The sequence below is a fragment of the Cryptosporidium ryanae genome (genome assembly GCF_009792415.1).
Source record: "Cryptosporidium ryanae isolate 45019 chromosome Unknown contig_41, whole genome shotgun sequence".
NCBI lineage: Eukaryota > Apicomplexa > Conoidasida > Eucoccidiorida > Cryptosporidiidae > Cryptosporidium > Cryptosporidium ryanae.
Window position 1 is genome coordinate 94,713 of NW_027125491.1, and position 19,759 is coordinate 114,471.

Here is a 19,759-nt window from a genome sequence, read left to right on the forward strand (position 1 = left end):
TGTCCGAAAATGCACTGTTTACTTGTGTTGTTTGAGATAAATTCAATACATTCTTACCGTCTTGCAGAAAAGTGTGTAGGCAAGCTTCTTTAAGAATGTACATTTGTTTTGGGAGCGCAAAGCTCCGGTAGTGTTGGTTTTAAACACAAGAGATCTGAAAAATATATTCTAACGGGACTTTGAGAAGAGCATTCAAGGTTCATATTACACAAACAGAAGTGAACAGTGGATTTCGAATTTGGAAATGAAAAATTTAGGTTTATATTGCTCATTATACAACCAGAAGAATTTAAACTAGAGCGAAACCCTCTTTGCCCTCCGTGATTGCCTGAAGCAGTTTCGCTTTAAGTTGTTCCTTCGTTGAATAATCCGGAAGATCAAGTTGGTTGAAACAGGTGTGAGCAGAAGGGAGTCTGTTTTCGCCGAAAGATTTGTGAATACTAAATTTCTGCGGACCCCTCATTCCCATTAAATTCTTAAATCCACCAAGTGGTACCCTGGATGTGCCGGTTACAAACTGAACAAAAGTGGCAAGTCTGTTTTGATCGAACTCTTTAAGGCACTCCCAAAACCAAATGATTTGCTTTGACTTTTTATCATAGTTGTGGTACTCAGTATTTTCCATAAGGTCGTCTAAATCAATAGTTGGTGAACCGGAAATGAGCAGTTCAAGTTCCTTGTCGTCAAATATTGCAATTAGTCTAGCAGGAATAAGTTCGTGAAAACCAGAAAGGAAAAAACTTAGTTGTTTTTCAATTAACTTAACGGTCTTGTATTCGCAAAGCAAGCATACATATTCGTATTTGTTTTCGTCATTAACTTGTATATTCACACCATTAGGTTTGAGCTCGACTTGTTTAGACCTTCCAAATTCGTCAATTGTAGTGGTAAAATTGAGTTCCAATCCGAGATCCTCGATTGGATGTTCTAACATAATGTTTAGGTTTTTGTAAAGTTCTGGATCAATAGACTCTGCATCCGCTGGTGTTATTGGTTGTCCAAGCATGTTTTTGTAAAATGAGCGAGTAAACCACGCGTCCAGATGCTGACCATCGTATATACACTTGCCTATAATTCTGCCTATAAATTTAAAAAAGTGCAGGTGGTCGGCATTTATATAGCTAAGTGGGTTTGGATGATTGAATTCGCTTTTTGAACCCTCTCTTCTGAACAGTGCATAATCTGGATTAAACATTTCACGTGCAAGTATATTATACCACTCTCTAGTAACACCGCCTGCATCCAAGCCCTCCTCGTTGTGGAATGTAATATTCAACTTTTGCTTGAGTTGGTCAGGGCTTTTAGTGCTTATTTGTTGGAAACTGTCCATAAACACGCGATTTCTCCTTACAACAAGTCTTAATTGATGGTTGTCACTGGACCTATAATTTCCGCTCTCCCTTCTTAGCTGCTTTAAACGATGTCTGAAGTAACATCTCTTATTCTCGAAATTAATAACCATGGGTACCAATCTAATCAAAGTCACCAAACTGCCATTTGGAGGTAGCAGCAGCTGTGGAAATGACTGAAGTAGTATATTCAGTGCTTTTTTGTGTCTGTAACTGAATTTAATTATCTCGTGGTGCTTTTCAATGCATTCTTGAGATAAGTTTTTAATGTTGTAATTGTTGTTGCCTTCCTCCGATTTATTTGAATTATTCAGAATCTGATTGTTCAAATTCTCCGTTAAAGTCCTTATCAAAGAAGGAGTTGACGATTTAGTGTCCTCGTCCATTGTTTTGAGCTCAAGTAAATTAGCAGACTCGTTTATTAGTTTCACGTTCAAGTCCGATTCAAATGAGGATATTGACGAAAGACCCATAAGAGCTATCATATTTACTTGTTGTATTGTAAAACAACCCTCCAGTACCGGTATTAACAACATTACTGTCACATCTGTGACATTGTTGGTTAAACTATTACCACTTAAATACGCTGAATTTTGTTCATTGCTTGGGTTTGCTGAACCAGAGTTGCCGTTTGCATTGCTGTTTAAACCTTCAAATGAACCACCTGTTTCCAACGATGCATTTGGACTGCCTCCGCCATTAATTAGCATCTCAAGAGTATTCCATTCAATCAATGCGTTGTCCAAGGCATTCCACAGTTCAACGAAACCACACTTGTTGAAGAATTCAGAATATAAGTGATACTTGATGCATGATGAATTATTCGTAGTTTTGTTTTCTTTATCAAACTCAACAGTGTCTTTGCCAAACAATGATAACCACTCGTTCCTATTGTCTATAGTTACCTTGTCCCCAAGTATGTCCATATACTGATTAACTATCCTTAAAAACAATATGGAGTCGTCTATTCCAGAGAGTTTGGCATTGCCCAAATTTTTCATTTTGTAGTTGTTCAAGCTTTTTATTGTACTCTTCCAATTGTATTTGCAGTTCTCTCCTTTTTCATTGTCTGTCATAGTCTCTATAGTTAGGTTTTCAAATGACCTTTTGTAGTCAGACAAGTACAAAGTCAACTGCTTGAGCGAACTCACCAAATTGAACACAATGGCTGTTGTATTGTCAACCAGTTGTTTGTGAAACTCGTTTCTGCAGTTCTTGTTTGAATACGCCAGTGAAAGCAGATCTATGTACAATTTTGTAGATTGTTTTGATATATTGCTGCTAGAGACGCTGTTTGTTGTATTCTCTTTTTGAATTAAAGATGGGGATATTGAACTGTAAATAAAGGATATCGGGCTAAATAACGGATTCAGCAGCTCCTTGATGTTTTTCGGTTCAATAACCTCCCACATTTTGTTATACTCATTTCTTATGGCCCTTTCAAACTCGCTCTCATCTTCTTTGTTGTCCGCCATCAGACTTGTGTCGTCATTGCAGCTGTTAGAATTCAAACTATTTTCGCTACTGTTATACATCCTGCCGGTCAGGTAGTAAAGCTCTAATTGAATTTTTGGAATGTCTTGTACGTTCAGGTTAAATATCTTATTGAGCAATAAAAGCAATTTCTGAACGTGCTGCGGCGAGTTGTGTATCAACTTTGTATTAAGCAATTCCAAAAGCAACAATAGTGGAACAAATCTGCCCTTTTTAAACAGACTACTGGTTGGAAATCTAATAGAAGATATCTTCCTTTTAAGCTTGTTCATTTGGAGCATCATGCTGTTCCTTTGTTTGTTGTTCTTATTTGAAATGGCATTATTGTTGGTCGCAAAACTGTCTCCGCCGTGGTTACTACCTACTGAATTGCTGCTATTATTAAGAACATTTCTTTCAGACACAACGGGTTCATTATTCACGCTTCTTTCCTTTAACCTGAATTTGTCTCTATTTTTCCCTCCTTCAACATGGTTTTCATTCACATCCTTGTTTCTATATTCACGCTCAACGCCTCTTGAAGCTCTGATGCCACTGCCTGCCGTAAATGAAATGTTTATATTTTCGTCGTCCTCACTTAAATTCTCGTTAGTCACGAGCACCGAATCGTCTTCTTCGTAAACGCTTTCCTCAATGTAGCTTGAGTTCAAGTTGTTGGAAACGCCGTTTCTAGAAACTGCAGGAGTGGTTACATGGCTTGCTGCCTCCAAATCGGCACCGCCGTTTCCGCATCCCATCGGTCTGATTCTGTCTTTTTTGTCTCCGGTACAACTTGAAACTGGAGACACCTTAACAACGTCATTTGCATCTGACTTAACCGGCGTGTTGATAAAAGCACTGTTGCAACCTCCAAACGCTCCATTTAGTGTCGTCACACCGCCGTTTATGTTAAATCCTTCCTTAGTAAATCTTCTTTTCTTCTTCCTGCTTAGTTCCACACTAGAAGAAAGAGGCAGTGAAGAGCCTATTCTTCTCCTTTCTTCAGACTTGCTCTTAACTTGTGCATTTTTTCCTTCTGTGTTATAGTTACTCTGCTTCACAGGAGACGACAAAGAAGAATTAGTCTCATTCATATTCAAATTGCTATTGCACTCGCCACCCGCCGTCTGCTGGGACTCCGTGTTGCCTGCAACACCGTTGCTATAGTCGGCTAAATTCAATAGCCTTTTTTGGTTTTTGCATGCTAAACCATGGGATTGCGGGGAAAACAAAGGACCAACACCACTTAAAGTCCCATTCAAAACTAAATCGTGAAACTTAATAAATAAATTCATCCTGTTCTGGGGGTTCCATTCATTTACGAAAAACAAGGTCAGTATCGGAACGTGAGTTAAAAACTCATTCACGTTCTCTATTACGCTCAAAAGAGAGTAGTAAATCATATTTATTGGACTCATATCACAGTGAGACATTAACGACGTGAACAGCTGCTCATACGGCACCACATTTGAAAAATGGTCATTTAAACTCGAATCTTTGTACGTCACAATAGAATTTGTATTCCCATTTACGTTTGCGTCGGAAAACCCGCTACATGCGTCATTTGCATTTGAATATTTAATAAACATCCTCATTGAACCGCCATTTACATGCATTTTACTCAGTATTAGTATTGAAAACCAGGTGTCCAAAACCATCCACTGGTTAGGTCCGAACGACCCCAACATACCAAATATATAAGACTGCAAAAGTTGCTTTGACACATTCTGCCTCGTAAATATGCACGAAAACATTATATCCGGTACATTTGATAGATTTACGAGATTCTGGTCCTGATAATTTTTGTTCTTCCTACTTGAGAGTACGTCACTTAAATAAAGCGATATAAACTGCTTGTCAGGGAATCCATAATATGGGTCGCTTAGGGATAACACATTGTTCAATCCTTCATTACTTTCTCCATACTTTGACTTTGTATTACCCACTTCGTTTTGTTGGTCTGAGTTGTTGTTATCGGCATTACTGTCACTTAAGTTGTTATTTATATTGTTCTCATCCTCGTTATAGCCATTGTCTTCATCATAGTCACCGTCGCCATCATCATCGTCGCCATCATCATCGTCTCCGTCGCCGTCACCTCCTCTTCCTCGTTCAACGCTTCTCACTCTTTCGCTCAGGGCTATTCTGTCAGACAAGGAGGCTCCCGTTCTTTCTAAATTCACAGAGACGTCCTCGCTCCTTACACATCTGGCTTCGCCTGCAGCACTACCGTCTGAACTGGACAAACCGTCGTTTAGTATTATTCTATTGCACAGCATTGGAAATATTCTCACGTAACTAGAGGCGTTAAACGCAATAATTCTATTCAAGTTCTCACTGTAAGCCGAGTTAAACGAGCTTCCAGGAGAACTCGAGTCAATGTTGTTCACCCCGGAAAAGAAAGAAGATATTGGCGATATATTCGGTCCAAGAGAGGTCCCGTTTGAATTATTGATAATGTGATTGAATTCCGACCTTAGAGAGGGCAACATATTCTGTATAAGTGTCGTTCTGCCACTGTTACTGGAGTTAATGCCCTGTAATTGCTGAGAAAGCGACTGTTGACTATGTCTTCTATTGAATGTAGAATTTGACGACAAAGAGGACACATTTACCAGTGGGTACATTGAATTCTCAAGTGCGAGATTGTCATTCTCATTTGAATTCCAATTAGATCCCGGAGGAGAGGAACCATTTGAGATCTCGTTCAAAAGCTCGTACAGTATGTCGTAGGAATTTCCGGGAAAGCCGCTATTCGATCTTGAATTTGTGTTGTTGGTATTTCCGCCACCAAGTGACGATATCAGTGGAATAGGAGCACTCAAATTCAGTCCTCCGTCGAAGCTTATATTCCCCTGTTGATTTCCTATAATAGATCTTATTTGATACGAGCCTCCCCTTCTCCCGCTGTTACTTGTTCCTAAAACGCCGTTATTTCCTCCATCGCCTGCACCGTTACCACTTCCTCCACCGTTTCCTGTTGAAATAATTATGCTGCTGCCGCTTCCCCCACTTCCCAATGTGTTTAACCTGCCGTTTGATATCACACTTTCTCCTCTCGAATTATTCCCTGAATTTGAGGAGGATAATACAGAATTTGTGTTGCTTCCTCCTCTTCTTGAATCCGATATTATTGTTGCTGCAGAAAGCAAGTTGCTTATGCTCCCTAAACTGTTGCCCGAGGGATTTACGTTAAATCTTATCGTTGTGACCCCACCGTTTCTGCTGCTTGTTATTAACGGCAATATGTCATAAAAACCGCCTCTTCTCAATGAACCATTGTTGTTGCCTGAACTACTAGTGCCACCAACTCCGCTTCCTCTGCTTCCCCTGCTTGAACCACCTTCGTATCTGCTCAAATAGTCCCTCTCTAGCCTCGCATCCGTGCCTATAATTATGTGATTTTCGTCATTCATTGCAATGAACTCCGGAAAATATGAAGATATTCTGTCCATCCTGGGCGATGCACTTCTTTCGCGACTTCCTCCACCTTCATTTGAACTGAAATTTCCCCCCCTCTCGTTATTTAAGGACAAATTTGATCTGTTGTTTGTGCTGTTGCTGTTTGTGTTGCCACCTCCGCTGTTCCGAACGACACTATTGTCATTCGAAATGTTGTTTGCGTTCCCACTGACACTTGCTGCTGCAAATGAATCGCTGCCTTCTCTGTCAATTTGCTCATCGTCTCCGCTCAATCCATTTATTAAGCTATTGTATCCCGGAAAAACCCTTTGTTGCAAACTTCTAGCCTCCTCCGCTATATCCTCCGGAAGCGTCCTTAAAAACTCTTCCGTCGCAGATAAAAGCACTTCCTGACGAAGTATAGGATCCAATGAAGTTATAAATTGTATATTCTCCAAATCAGTTTCCACGCCTGAACCTCTATTATCAACGCCGTTGTTGCCATTACTGTCATGTTCGCCACTTGCCGATGCAATGCCATTATCGTTGTTCCTCATATCGGAATATTCCATAGAAACCTCGTTATTTGCATTTGTGCTTCTCAGTCTTATCACGTCTCTTAGAGATGAGGGAAGCAACTCCATTAATGAGGGTGGCAAAGATAAATTCGCGTTTCTATTTGAGCCACCCACATTATCCCCATTTGAATCAATATTAGAAGACGGAGAGGAGTCCGACAGCGTTATGTTGTCCAGTAATCTCCTCGTCGTGTCGCCGTCTGACAGTTGGAATACCAATACGTCCGTCTGTACGTCCTCTGGGAGCTCATTAAACACTCCAGTGTCTATTCCTATTATTTCCAATATTCTACTTCTAGATATTTCAAGTCTTTCTTCCATAACTCTTAGTAGTAAACAGACAGGAGATTCGTTATCACCGACTATTTCTGTATTCTCAGCTTCATTATCTATTTCCATTTGCACTTGTTGAGTCGGAATGTTGTCCAAATCTCCGTTATTTGTTCCTCTTTCGTCACCATTCGCCGCAGCTTCAACGTTTTCTTGTACATTTGAAACCTCTGTTTCATTTGCTTCCCCCTCAACACTATTTTGTTGAACTCCGTCACTGTCGATATTGCTGTTGACGGAAACCTCGTTTCCTGAACTCGTATTCGCATTTATAGTTTCGTTTTCATTTTCACTATCATCCTCAATCTCCCCCTCATCATTGTCGTTCAAATCTAAATCAACACTCATTCCAGAAGCATCATTTTTGCGTGAATTATCGCAAATTAATGAAGAGTTGGAGCCTTCCAACTCATTTTTATTCTCTTCAACATTCATAAATAAATCGACGTCATTGCCTTCAATATGTATTTGGTCAACTATAAAATTCCTTATTACACTTGCAACTTGGGAAACCAAGACCAAGGGAGTGGTGTTTACAGAGGCGTTTTCATTTCCAGTGCTAATTAGTCTCTCAAAATTTGAGTTGTTGTTTATATTTCCTATATTTCTGATCCAAGCCGACACACTTAAATTCAAGTTCCTGGATGAATTCGCGTTCTGCAAAGAACCTCCACCATTGTTTGCGTTGACGTCACCGTTGTTCAGTGAGGTACTGCCGTTGTTGTCGTTCACGTTGTCACTCGAACCTTCGTTTCTAATTAAATCAAGTAGGTTATTCAAGTCCATACAGCTATTCCTCAGCGAACTCGACTGGATCTCTCCTATGAGGGATCTTTGGGAATCAGACAAAGGACCGTTGCTGTACCAACACAAATTGGTATTTGAGTGATTATTAACTGCCGTGCTGCCTATTGCATTGTCCACTATTATATTTCTCGTTAAAAATGGATGCTCAGTAGGCAGCGATATGTCGTTCCTAAAATGCCAGCCGAAATTTGGTTGAGAATTGTTGTTTGGAGTCAAATTTAAACCAAAGCTATTTTGTCCTTCATTCGCACTGTTATTCTGACTACTGTTATTTCCATTGTTGCTGCCAACGCTGGAACCAGCTCCGTAGCAGTTGTTGTTTGCACAATGAACTACACTTCCAATATTATAATGAGACAAAACTGGATTAGTAAGGTACCCACCTAAACTTAGCCACTGTAGAATCAAATCACTATTCGATGGTGGGTTCAAGTTAGATGTATTTGGGACAAAAGTAAGTGAATTAAGCACTAAAAACGAAAGAGGTATGTTTCTTGTATTCACGAATATGTTTCTTTGATTAATCGGCATTGGTGGCCAATACGGATCTGCAGAATCCATATAAAAATTAGAATATGAATTATTGCTCAAACAATTGTTATTACCTGTAAGGGTGATCATGTTATTCCCAGAAACCGCTACATTTCCCAATGAACTCCTGTTATTTGAACTTCCAGAGGAGATAAACTGTATTTGCAGATCCTCGCCCCTTGGATTACTCAAGTAGTTTGTTGTGTTCGAGACGCCACTCAAATTATTTATGGTGCCTTCAAGCGCCCCTAGGTCATCCAAAAATCTAAGATTATCAAATTCAAAATCCTCGTCATCCTCCCTCAACAACACCATCATCATATCATCGATGTAATTGCCACTGTTGCTGCTCCCTTGAGACATTAATCTTCTTCTAAAGGAACCACCACCACCCCCTGGACTAGATGAGCCTCTTCCCGCATCCGCGTTGCTCGCTACTACGATGCTAGTGGTGCCGTTGGTCCTGTGTTCGTTTTGGAAATTACTAGAAACGACTTCGGGAGTGATCTCCGCTCTGCCCAAGTTTCCTGGTCTGGAAGAGGCGTCTGTATTGTCCCTCAGGCTGTTTTCATCCCCATTAGCGGCAGCAACGCCAACTACGTCGGTGCCACCACTACCAAGACTGCCATTAACTTCGTTATTTTGCGAAAGTGACTCAGATACAACTCCTAAAGTGTTATTCAAATCAATATTGTCTCTTATATCTGCACCAGCGCTATAATTGTTGGTGTCACAAGTGGTGTTGTTGCTTCTGCTACTGTGATCATTCATGTTGTCATCCCCATCGTCGGTATTTCTATTTGCCTCGTTGGTACTGCCACTATTACCAGAATTAACATGAGTGATAGTGGTATCATTTTCGTTTATGTTCTCGTTCACATTTCCGCCTCCGTCTGTCATAATGACGGAGAAGTCTTCATTTCCACGAATAACATTATCTCCAGAATCGGATTGATTATTACTTACTCCTATATGTACGTTTCTTATACTTGTGTTTCCATTTCCATTATCTGTGGGAAATACCAAAGAAGAGGTGGCTTCACGCATATCCTGGTGGGGATTATCTGTATTGTTGCCAACAGGATTAGCAGTCAAGCCACCTATGTCACCAAGAATGTTTAAATCCTCATTCTCGCTATTAAATTCATCGCCAAATATGTCGTCCATCTCATCCATTCCCAAGTCCACATCTACATCAACATCTACATCAACATCGATTTCTTCGTCAATGTCTTCAAAATTTAATTCATCTGCATCATTGCTGGCACTTACGATCGTTTCGTTATAACCTCTTCTGAATCTACTCCTGTTTCTCCTTCTATATGATGAGTTTCTCAAGTTGCTTATTATTATTCTCTCCTGGTCAGCCGCATTTTCCCTGTCTGCATCTCTCATCAACATCTCGTTTATGTTTTCGTTGTTCTCCTCCTCATCTTCCTCCTCATTGCTGCTCATGTTCATTTGAACATCCTCCAAGCCGCTTATGTTTGTTTGGTTGTTCATTTGGTAGATATAGTTAAATTCGTACTCATCTCTTATTCTCGGGGTTCTTCTGAGTTCGTCGGTCTCTGATCCGTCCGAAGACAGTTCCGAGGCCAACTCTGAATTGTTAAATCCCAGTTCCTCCCCGTCCTCAACCTCCTCATCCTCGTCTTCGTCCTCATCGTCATCCTCGTCCTCATCGTCATCCTCGTCCTCATCGTCATCCTCATCCTCATCCTCGTCATCATCCTCGTCCTCATCACCATCCTCGTCTTCATCATCATCTTCATCCACGTTCTCACCATCCTCATCTTCGTTGTTAATACTGTCGTCTTCGGAGTCTAAATTATCACTGCTTGCATCGTCGTCATCAGTATTTATCTCAGCACTTTCGTCGTCGCTTTCGTAGTCATCAATCTCGTCGTCCAAACTTGTGATTTCAAACTCGTCACTGATCTCGTCTTCCTCATTCGTATTTGTATTCTCGAAATCCTCATCTGATGAGTAAATGTCCAGTCCGAGCTGATTCAAAGCAAGTTCCACTTGCTCTTGGTTAATTTCGTTATCTTCGCCGTTTCCGCCAGAAGAATTACGATTCGTACAACTTCTTCTTCTCAATTTAAAGTCTGAACAAAGATGCTTGCCATTACTATGATTTCCAGTTTTCTTTTGCACCAAAACATTTCTGGGGTAAATCAAATTCTTCATGCAAAAAAGCATAATGTTAGACAAGTCGGCGTAGGGAAGTTTGGTGTATAATTTGCACAAAATATTGTATATGGTCGACTTTCTAAACAAATTTGAGTCAATAACATGCTGGTTTGCCTGAGGCAGCATGACCAAGTACTGCAGTATATTCAACAAAAAATAAGAATTCACATATTCACTTCTCCAGTTGTGTTTGCAGTGGTTATTGCCTTTGTACTTGTCTAAGTTAACCAACACGTTTTTAAGTGAATTAATTGTATATATCATTAGCTTTCTAGCTACAAACTTGTTCCAACCAATAATGATGTGAATGAAGTATATAAAGTGATCCATCTCCAAAAACTGGACTTCTTTTAAATTATTAGAACGCCTCAGTGTAGACAGGTTTGGGACGTTCCTTAAGTTGTACGTCTGCCAGTCCTCGTTTAAATTCCAACCTGCTAGAGACAGAGATCTGTTTACCTTGTTTTCATTATCATTGCTAAAGTCATTTGGCTTTATGTCATTGCAATTGAAACAGGTGCACTTTGTGCTGTTGCTCATTTTGTTTATTGAATTAGTGACTATATAAGACGATATGTTTCTGAATATAAATGGCAAAAAGTTAATCTTTAATGTTTGCGACGTGTAAAGCTGACTCAGTATGAATTCGTACGAATAAAGCTTGTACATTGAGTTGCCGTTGGCCAAGTGAGTTGAGTTTGGTATTGCATTCGAAATAAACGACAGTTCCTGTTCAATCATTGTTCTTAAACTCCTCTTATCGTCATTGCTTAACTGGTTGCTGCCCGACGAGATTAGTTTCTCCGCCTTATTAGATATACAATTCACATTCAACCTAACATTCGTTTGTTTAAATCTGTAGTTATAAAAGCACTCCTTGTACCCCTTCCAAATTTCACTGCTTTGTTCATTGCATATTGACGTTATTGGTATCTTGAATACTCTATTTATATTCACAGGATATGTAAGTGATATTCTGATTAACATGTAAGTTATTGAATCTATACCCAAACAAAAAATGTTCTTGTCGCTGCTGAATTCACTCTCAGCACCTTTTTCCCCGGTCTTAACTCTGTTTAAGACTTCCCCAAACAAAATCATATGGTCGAACAAATTCATCAAAACGAAAATTGATGTCATACTTGGTTTAAGGGCATTATCGCCATTAAAGTACTTGAGTCTGTCTCTCAAGTCAGTTTTTAGCAAGTCCCCAATTCCATCTTCCAAATTTAAATCATCATATGCGTTGTTAAACCTCCTCGAGTTACTCAGTCTATCGTTGTTCCTGTAACAAAGCGGCTTCCACTGCAAAAACATGTTTTCATTTAAAGGAAGATTGTATTTATTGTGCAAATCCTCCTTAAACAACTCACTCAGCTTCTTATTTACAACCTTTATTCCAGAATTCACATCCTTCATTTCAATGTCATCCTTCCCCTCCGCGTTACCTGTGACGTGACCCTCCCCCTTGACCTTCAAATTCTCCTGAGTTTCGTTCAAAGCATCAGACTTTGCAAAAACTGTATCGCTCTTTTTTACGTGCAAGACGCAAAAATGATTCAGAATATGAAAGAATAACTCAGGACACATTTGTATCCATGGAAAAAGCTCTCCTATCACGCTATTTAGACTTAGTATTATAAACGGGTTCCTAATCCCCTTTTTCTCCATTATCTTTAAACCAACTCTATCCAAAATCGGAAAATTCCTCGGACAAAACTCAACTGGTCTCTCGCGTTGATTTCCGTCATTCTCATTTAAAACGCCGTGCTCCTCACTAATTGACCCGTCACAGTAAATTTCATCTGACTTTATCTGCAAAGAAAGCTGAACTGAAAACAACATATCTAATTTGTTTTCTATCGTCTGAACGACTATTGTGTAGTCCTCCAAAACTTGTGTGGTTATAAGTGATATTACCTGAAGAATTCCGTCGAAATAGGAGTTCTTAGGCAGCCTGTACAGTACACCTAAACCGCCACCTAGTGTTTTGTTCATACACATGCATGCAACATTATGTGGCTTGCTTTTGTGATAATCAACAAGGTAAAATGGGGTGTAACTGAGCATCATCAATGAATTACCAAATTTTTTCGTTAGTATTCCTATCACACCAAGTACAGACATACTTGTACTCCCGTTTATTCCGGGAAAGTGCGTCAAAATGTCAAGCATTGTGTATATTAAGTTTCTTTGTTCGCTTTGGGTTAGCTTTAGACAAACGTAGTTTCTTTCATTCTGAAGTGACAATTCATAAAATGGCAAAAGTCTCCACAAAACCAGACAGAAGTACTCAAACCATATTGGACACCTGCTCAACAGTTTTATTCCGTCTTTATTTGTTTTTGAATCCTTTTCTCTGTTAAAAGGTATCCAAAGCTCGCAGGAATTCTTGCTTGAACTCTTGTTGGTTGAAGAACTAGAGCTGCTTGAATTTAAACTGTTCCCTTCACTGCAGGCAGAGTTAGCGTAGCAACAGTTATTTGACGACAAGCCAGAACCAAAGTGACTCCCGCGACTGTATTTCTCCATATTCTTTTGCGCATAACCATCGTGTTTGGAGTCAAAAACAAAGTGTCCTTGTGTAAATATGTTTAAAAAACCCAATGCAGTGTTGAATGGGTGAAAGTTAGACTGACTTTTGCAAGCTTTTTGCTTACTTTGCGAAGATATTTTTTGGTAATTGGACTCTATTGAAATCCAAAACGACTTTAACTCCGATTTTTTGTAAAGCAATATTGACAAAAGTGAAAGATCTGGTATCAAGTTCAAATGAATCTTTTTCGTGGAATAACACTTCTTGGAATACAACTCCAAATTAGAATATATATCCTGGTAATTCAGCTTGTTGAAGTTTGAGTTGCTGTCTATGAGTGGGGTTGAGTTGTTTATAGAAGTGTAAAACGAATTAAATATAATCGGAAATTTCTCATTACTCGGTTTAAAGTCGCTCAAAAAACAAATCTCTTCTTTTATAAACTGGTAACGTTGACTGTTTGATTCAGAAGACAGGATTTGAGTGTTTTTGTCGTGCAACATTCTCAAAGAAGTATATATATGCAACAGCATCTTTTCTAATATATTCGTTTTTTTCATTAATGGTGTGAACTTTAATATAATATCGCATATTAGCGGAGACGAATAATATACATTCTTGCTCAAGTAGTACAATTCCGATGATATGCTTGAATAAGTAGTTAATATTTCGTTTTTCTTTTCCTCTCTCGACATTTTGTTGTACCTAACCATCTTATCTCTATTAAAGTCGTCTTTTAATAACATGTACAAGTTATCAAAAGAGTTGCATATCGCGTTCTTTCCCTCGGTATTTATCCCATTCTTCTCCACTCTCTCAGATATTGTGGTCAAATGCTCGACTATCACCTCAATGTGATTTCCTATTGAATATAGAATATGCTCGTTTATCCTCGACTCGAATCCCATTGAGTTAAGTCTACTCAATAATGCACTCGAAGACGAAGAGTCGCGTTCCCTTGTATTTCTGCAACTTCCTGTTTCTGAGCCTTCCGCCTCGCCCGAACTTCCTTGGTTTGCGCTGGGGTTCACATCCTCTACGTTTGAATTTGAGTCAAAGTTTCCGCCACTCGTCCTCGAATCCGTCGCATTTCTGCCAGAAACACCCATGTTGCTGCTGCTTGTTTCGCCTGTGTTGCCTCCATTAATGTTCTTTCCTATATAGTTGTGGAAAGAATCAGACTGTATATCGTAAATGTGCAGAAGTATTTTGAATATTGAAGATATACAGCGAATTGGATAAAATATCAACCAGTTGTTGTGAACCATATCCAAATAGTAATTCGTCAGTATTTCCTTCCACCAAAATTTTATATTATCCATTATCAGAAAGGAAACAGACTCAGTAAGTTCCACAACGTTAAACTCAACGTTCAGTACTGAGACTAAACTGTCACTATCCTCATTCTCTGTCACATTACTGCTCAAGTCAGGCACACACTGCGAAAGGTGAAACCTAACCTTGTGCAAGTAGGGCGCTAGCGAAGAGTTCATGTATCTTTTCCACGTAGAAAAGTGCTCGAGCAGCAAAAAGTTGTTGTGCATGTTCTTAATTGACAAGTACAAGAGCCCATTTAAATTGTACAAAAAAGACAATTTTGGAACCAAGTACCTTCCCAAAACGTCAATGTACTCCTGTCTGTATCTCAAACTCGAACCGGGATTCAGCGGAGGTACCAGCTTGTTCACATTATCAGTATTGTTCTTGCTTATCATTCTTCCAAGTATCAACCAATAAAGCGTTATTGAAAAGTTGAATAGGTTCATTATGGACTCAAAAACCCCTGTTTTGTATGATAGGTCCAGCAACAACACGTAAAATGTATTGTTATTCTTGTCGTCTATTGATATTCTGTAAAACATGTCTATTATCTCCGCTATGTAGCAACACATTTGTCCCATTTTTAAATTTCCCAGCTTATTTTTCTCGAAGTCGGCGGCAAAGTCATGCATTCTAGTGGCGCCATCAGGGGCTGTGTCGGAGCCACAACCCGTGACATTTTCCGTGTGACGGGGCAGCTTTGGTATGAAACCAAAAATCTTGTCAAACAAAGAAACAATTTGTAACACGGTCTCGTACTGAAGCGGGGACATTTCCGATACAATGTTGCTGCCGGAGCCCTCATTTCTAAATAACGCATTTGAAATTGTTTTTTTTTTAAACGTGTTCGATATTTTCGACGAAAGAACAAGGAAGCACCTTGTGTTCGAACAAGAAATCCTGCACAGCTCTAGGAAAACCGGCATAATCTTTTTGCTGAAGTCTGGCCGATCACAGTTTTCGGGATCGTCGCACCTGTCATCCTCCTGCGCCCCGTACAACGTAACATTGTGGTAGGCGTACTTGACCTGAGTCGACCACAAAAAGTCATTCACCGTCAAAGAGGGCCAGACGGAAAGTACGGGGTGCGTGTTGCTCACTTGGCTTACACTGTTGTTTGCACTCCCGCCAGAGCCACTGCTGTTGTCGCTGCTGCTGCTATTCTTGTAGAGTAAAGGATGGTTGTGGGTCTGGAAGGAGTGACTCAAAAGCGAAATTGACATGTTGTTATCGCTCAACAATGAATTTTGGAGATACTTTTCTGATGAATTGAAATATAAAAACTGAAGAATTCTAGGAAACAATTCTCTAACATTCTTCATCATTTGGTTTAAGAGATTCATAATAGAAGTGCCAAACGGATAGTAATCTAGAGACAAAGATGCTTTGTCATATAAATTAACCATTTCATTGGAAATAAAGTGGGACTGTATGATTCTCGATTGATTGTAACCGGAGGCATTTCTGTACATACAATTTACAATAAATATACACGTAACCGCCTCGGACAAATAGTATATTGAGTTTTTGTCAGGAAAGTCAGCATTTCTCAGTCCTTCACAAGCCTCCTCAAAAGTGGGGAGTATTTGGTACTGCAAATCCGCAACTGAGATGTTTTTACCTGAACCTAAGAATGAGAAAAAAGAAATTAATGGATGATTTGTGAGTATAATGGCAAACGCAGGAGGAAGCGACTTATGCAAGACGGATTTAAGTACGTGATAGGGTCCTCCCTGCAGTATAAACCTTTTAATTGTATCCTGATTCGTAAGATAACCGCACAAAAACCTTCCGACTATAGCCATTCTGTCTGATATAAGCGAATCGCTAAATTTATTTGGTATCTCAAGCGGTGTATAAAACGAGTTATCACTTTCCATTGAGTGATCCTCTATGTTGCCGAAATTGTTCTCCCACAAAGGCAAGTTCCTCTGAATGTCCCTTATCTTAAGAATAGTTGATATGGATATAAAGGAAACTGTCTTAGAGAGTTGTGGATGGTATCTAACAATTTCCTCGAAGGCGTTTCCAATTAAGGTTGCAATCTCGCCCATTCTATCTATGCGTATTGCGTAGCTTGAGGTCAGAAACTGCGATAAAAGTATAAGAGGTTTGTGATTAATCCTTTTCATGAGTTCTATGCCTTCGTTATGTAGAAAAAATATCGGGAGGTTAACTGCTAATATATTCAAAATGTCGTCATTTTGCAGTATTCCAAAGCTGATGGAATATAAAATAAATGGTATTAAGTGATTGTTAATTAGGTCAGGAACGATTGTTGGATCGTTAGATATAAGTGGTATAAGTAGCTGTATAACAAGTGAATAGTTGAGCAGCGAATAGTCGTCCGGATACATCAATATAAGCATTAAACAACTTCTGTATATGGATTCGTCAGACATCAGCAATTCATATTGTATCCTAGATTGCGAAATTATGGGGTTGGACTCGGAATTTGAGAATAAATTGTTTCCGTTTGGATGTATAAATAACTCCATAAACTTAAGAGAGGTCTTGACTATCCATTGTCTAATTAAAATAACCCCCTCGTCACAAGAAATGTCGTTTTTGTCCGCTTCGGACAAAAATAAATGCGATGAATTCTTTTCTGCCTTTAAGAGTCCAACTTCATATTGAAGTCTTGAAAGCATAATCATGTATATTGGTTTATCCTGTTGAAGTAAAAAAGAGAGATATGTCTTCTTTTCTAATAGTGTTTCGAGTGCTCTGCATATAGGCAAGACCAATATAATGTAATAGGGATGTCTGATTGAGGATATAAAATCAATGAAGGCAATTATAACTGAAATATGATGGGGAATGTAAACGTATGCAGTCGCTGTGGAAGACGAACTAGATACAACTGAATTTGGCGGAGGATACAACTGCATAACCAGTATGTATATCCCAATGAGTTCCATTACAAAATTAATCATTTCCTCCTCAAATTCTGCCATTATAAGTGTCGGCACTATTTCAGAAGTGTCATTTATAGTCCTAATTTGGAATTCTGAATCAAGTTCTTTGTAATACTCACTGATTAAATTGATCTCCTCGTTAACTTTGTATATATCAACATATGAGGAAATGCTTGTGTTATATTTTTTGTGCAACTCAATTCCTGTATTTACATTTGTATCCTTGTTAGACAACACTTCATCTGCATCACTATACTCAATATTTACCTCTTTGAGAAAGGATACTACTTTTTCAGGTATTTGGTAATTTGAGTTGTAAAATATATCGGGGTTTACATATTCAAATATATTATACTGGGAATGCTCGCCCTCAAATTTCAGTATGCCTTTAGATATGTCCCTGCAGTTTTCGTTATTGTCCGGCTCAGAAGTCATTTCCTTTAAGTTACTTGGAGGCTTCAGAACAAAATCTGGCAACGGTAAATCTCTGTGATCATTTATAAAATAAAGAACGTCCCAGATTATTTTGCTTATAAGGCCATATGAATTGGTGAAATTAAGTCCCTGAACAATCACCTTAGGAAAAATTCGATCTTGGAGCATTAGTGTTAACAATTCAACAATAGATCTCATACTCGTTATAAATCTATATTTTTCATTGTTGTTTATGAGTTTTGCGTCTATACTACCTTTAAACATGCTTAAATGACAGAATTCAAGAATATCTATTGAATCTGGAATTAAAGTTGTATTTACCTGACAAATATTAACCAAATTATTTGTTGAGAAACCTGGAAAACTAAGTAAAGTTGTGTATTTAACATCAATCCACCTCCTCCTGAGCCATTTATCTCCGTAACTCTTGACTATTCTTATATAGTGATTTATAATCGACCTTAAGCAAGAAGGTATCTTATATTTTTTCATTAGATCCTCCTGCTCAGTTCTGGAATTAACAGATATTAAATCCTTAAATCTCACCATTAGTATATGCGACTTGTGATAATCAAAGCACTTTTTGCATTCCTTTTCTGTATCGTTCACTTTCATATAGTGGTTGCAAATGAACGGGGGAACATATATCTCTATCAATTCATCATCTTTTGGATTCTCCCACTCGTCCTTCTTGTAAAACTTTGAGATGGACGAAGTCATGTTACCTACATTTACACAGTCACTGCTTGATTTTTCGTCACAAAGCGGTTCGCTGCTGTAAATAGGCAAGTAACACAATGTAGAAAGTCTCATCTGAAGGTGATATACTGCTTCACTGTCAACGTAACGTCTTGGTTTCTTCCAATTTGAGCAAGTTGTGGTTAACGTTCTTAGAGACCAACACACAATATCTGGATTTGACGAGTCCAAAAGAGCTATTAACCCTATTGTTGAAGCATAAAGAGACTTAGATGTGCAGTTCTCCAATATCAGAAAGGTTGACTTCAGTATCTTTTTTATCATCTCTTCGCTTACATCCTCAATTAACGTTTTTTCCTCATTTTTGTTTTCTGTATGTTCATTTCGGTTATTCGCATCATCTGAAACCGAGAGATGTTGTTGCAAAAACGAATTACCCAACTCCTCCTTAATAATGTAAAAGTTTAAGTAGTCGTCAAATCTGTTTAAAACTGAGGCCCAACACTGAAGATCGCCTTTGTCCCAAATCCACCTCTGAAATGCATCTAAATAGCTATCATAGTTGACCACATCATTACTACTTAACTTAACTATTAAATCCTTCTGAGATGCAGGTAGAGAAGAAACGGCAAGAATGTAATTGTCCCCTTTTGGGATACTTATCTTCATTTAAATTAATATTTTCCTATCAACAATAAAAAACGAAGTAGCTTCCTTGGCCTTTTGTTCCCTCTTCAAATTAAAAGTAAAAGAAGTATTCGCTTATTCCGATCAACGTCTGGCTTCAAATTATGTATATTTCTCAAATCTCAAATTTTTGTCTTTTACTTTAAGCCCAAATTATATTTTAATTTTAAAGGAAAAATTCTAATTTTGTAGCCTTTATTTTTATACCACCCGTAATTTATGTTTGCCCTCTTTATTTCAGGTACCCTATAAATATTTAAATATATTCGACACAAATTTAACATAACTCAGCACTTGCGCGCCGAAGTGATATTAGCCCTTAGTACAAAAAGCAAAGCGGAGTATTTTAAATATACAGTCTTACATATTGGCTGCGTATTTAAAGAAGCAATACAGTCCGAGGCCAAACCACATTAAAGACAGCGCTTCCCATGGACAGTAGAATAAAATAGCTTAAACAGGCTATAACGGTTTTGGTCACTGAGTCACTTTGAAACAGGA

At 38.7% G+C, this 19,759-nt stretch overlaps 1 protein-coding gene across 1 annotated transcript; it reads right to left on the reverse strand.

Moving 5' to 3' along the window:
• Positions 1-289: 289 nt before the first annotated feature.
• FG386_002347 (uncharacterized protein) lies at positions 290-19,240 on the reverse strand (the record flags this gene model as incomplete). Its single annotated transcript, XM_067341709.1, has 1 exon — positions 290-19,240. The coding sequence occupies one exon, from the start codon at positions 19,238-19,240 to the stop codon at positions 290-292; it is 18,951 nt and encodes a 6,316-aa protein (XP_067198988.1).
• Positions 19,241-19,759: the final 519 nt, after the last annotated feature.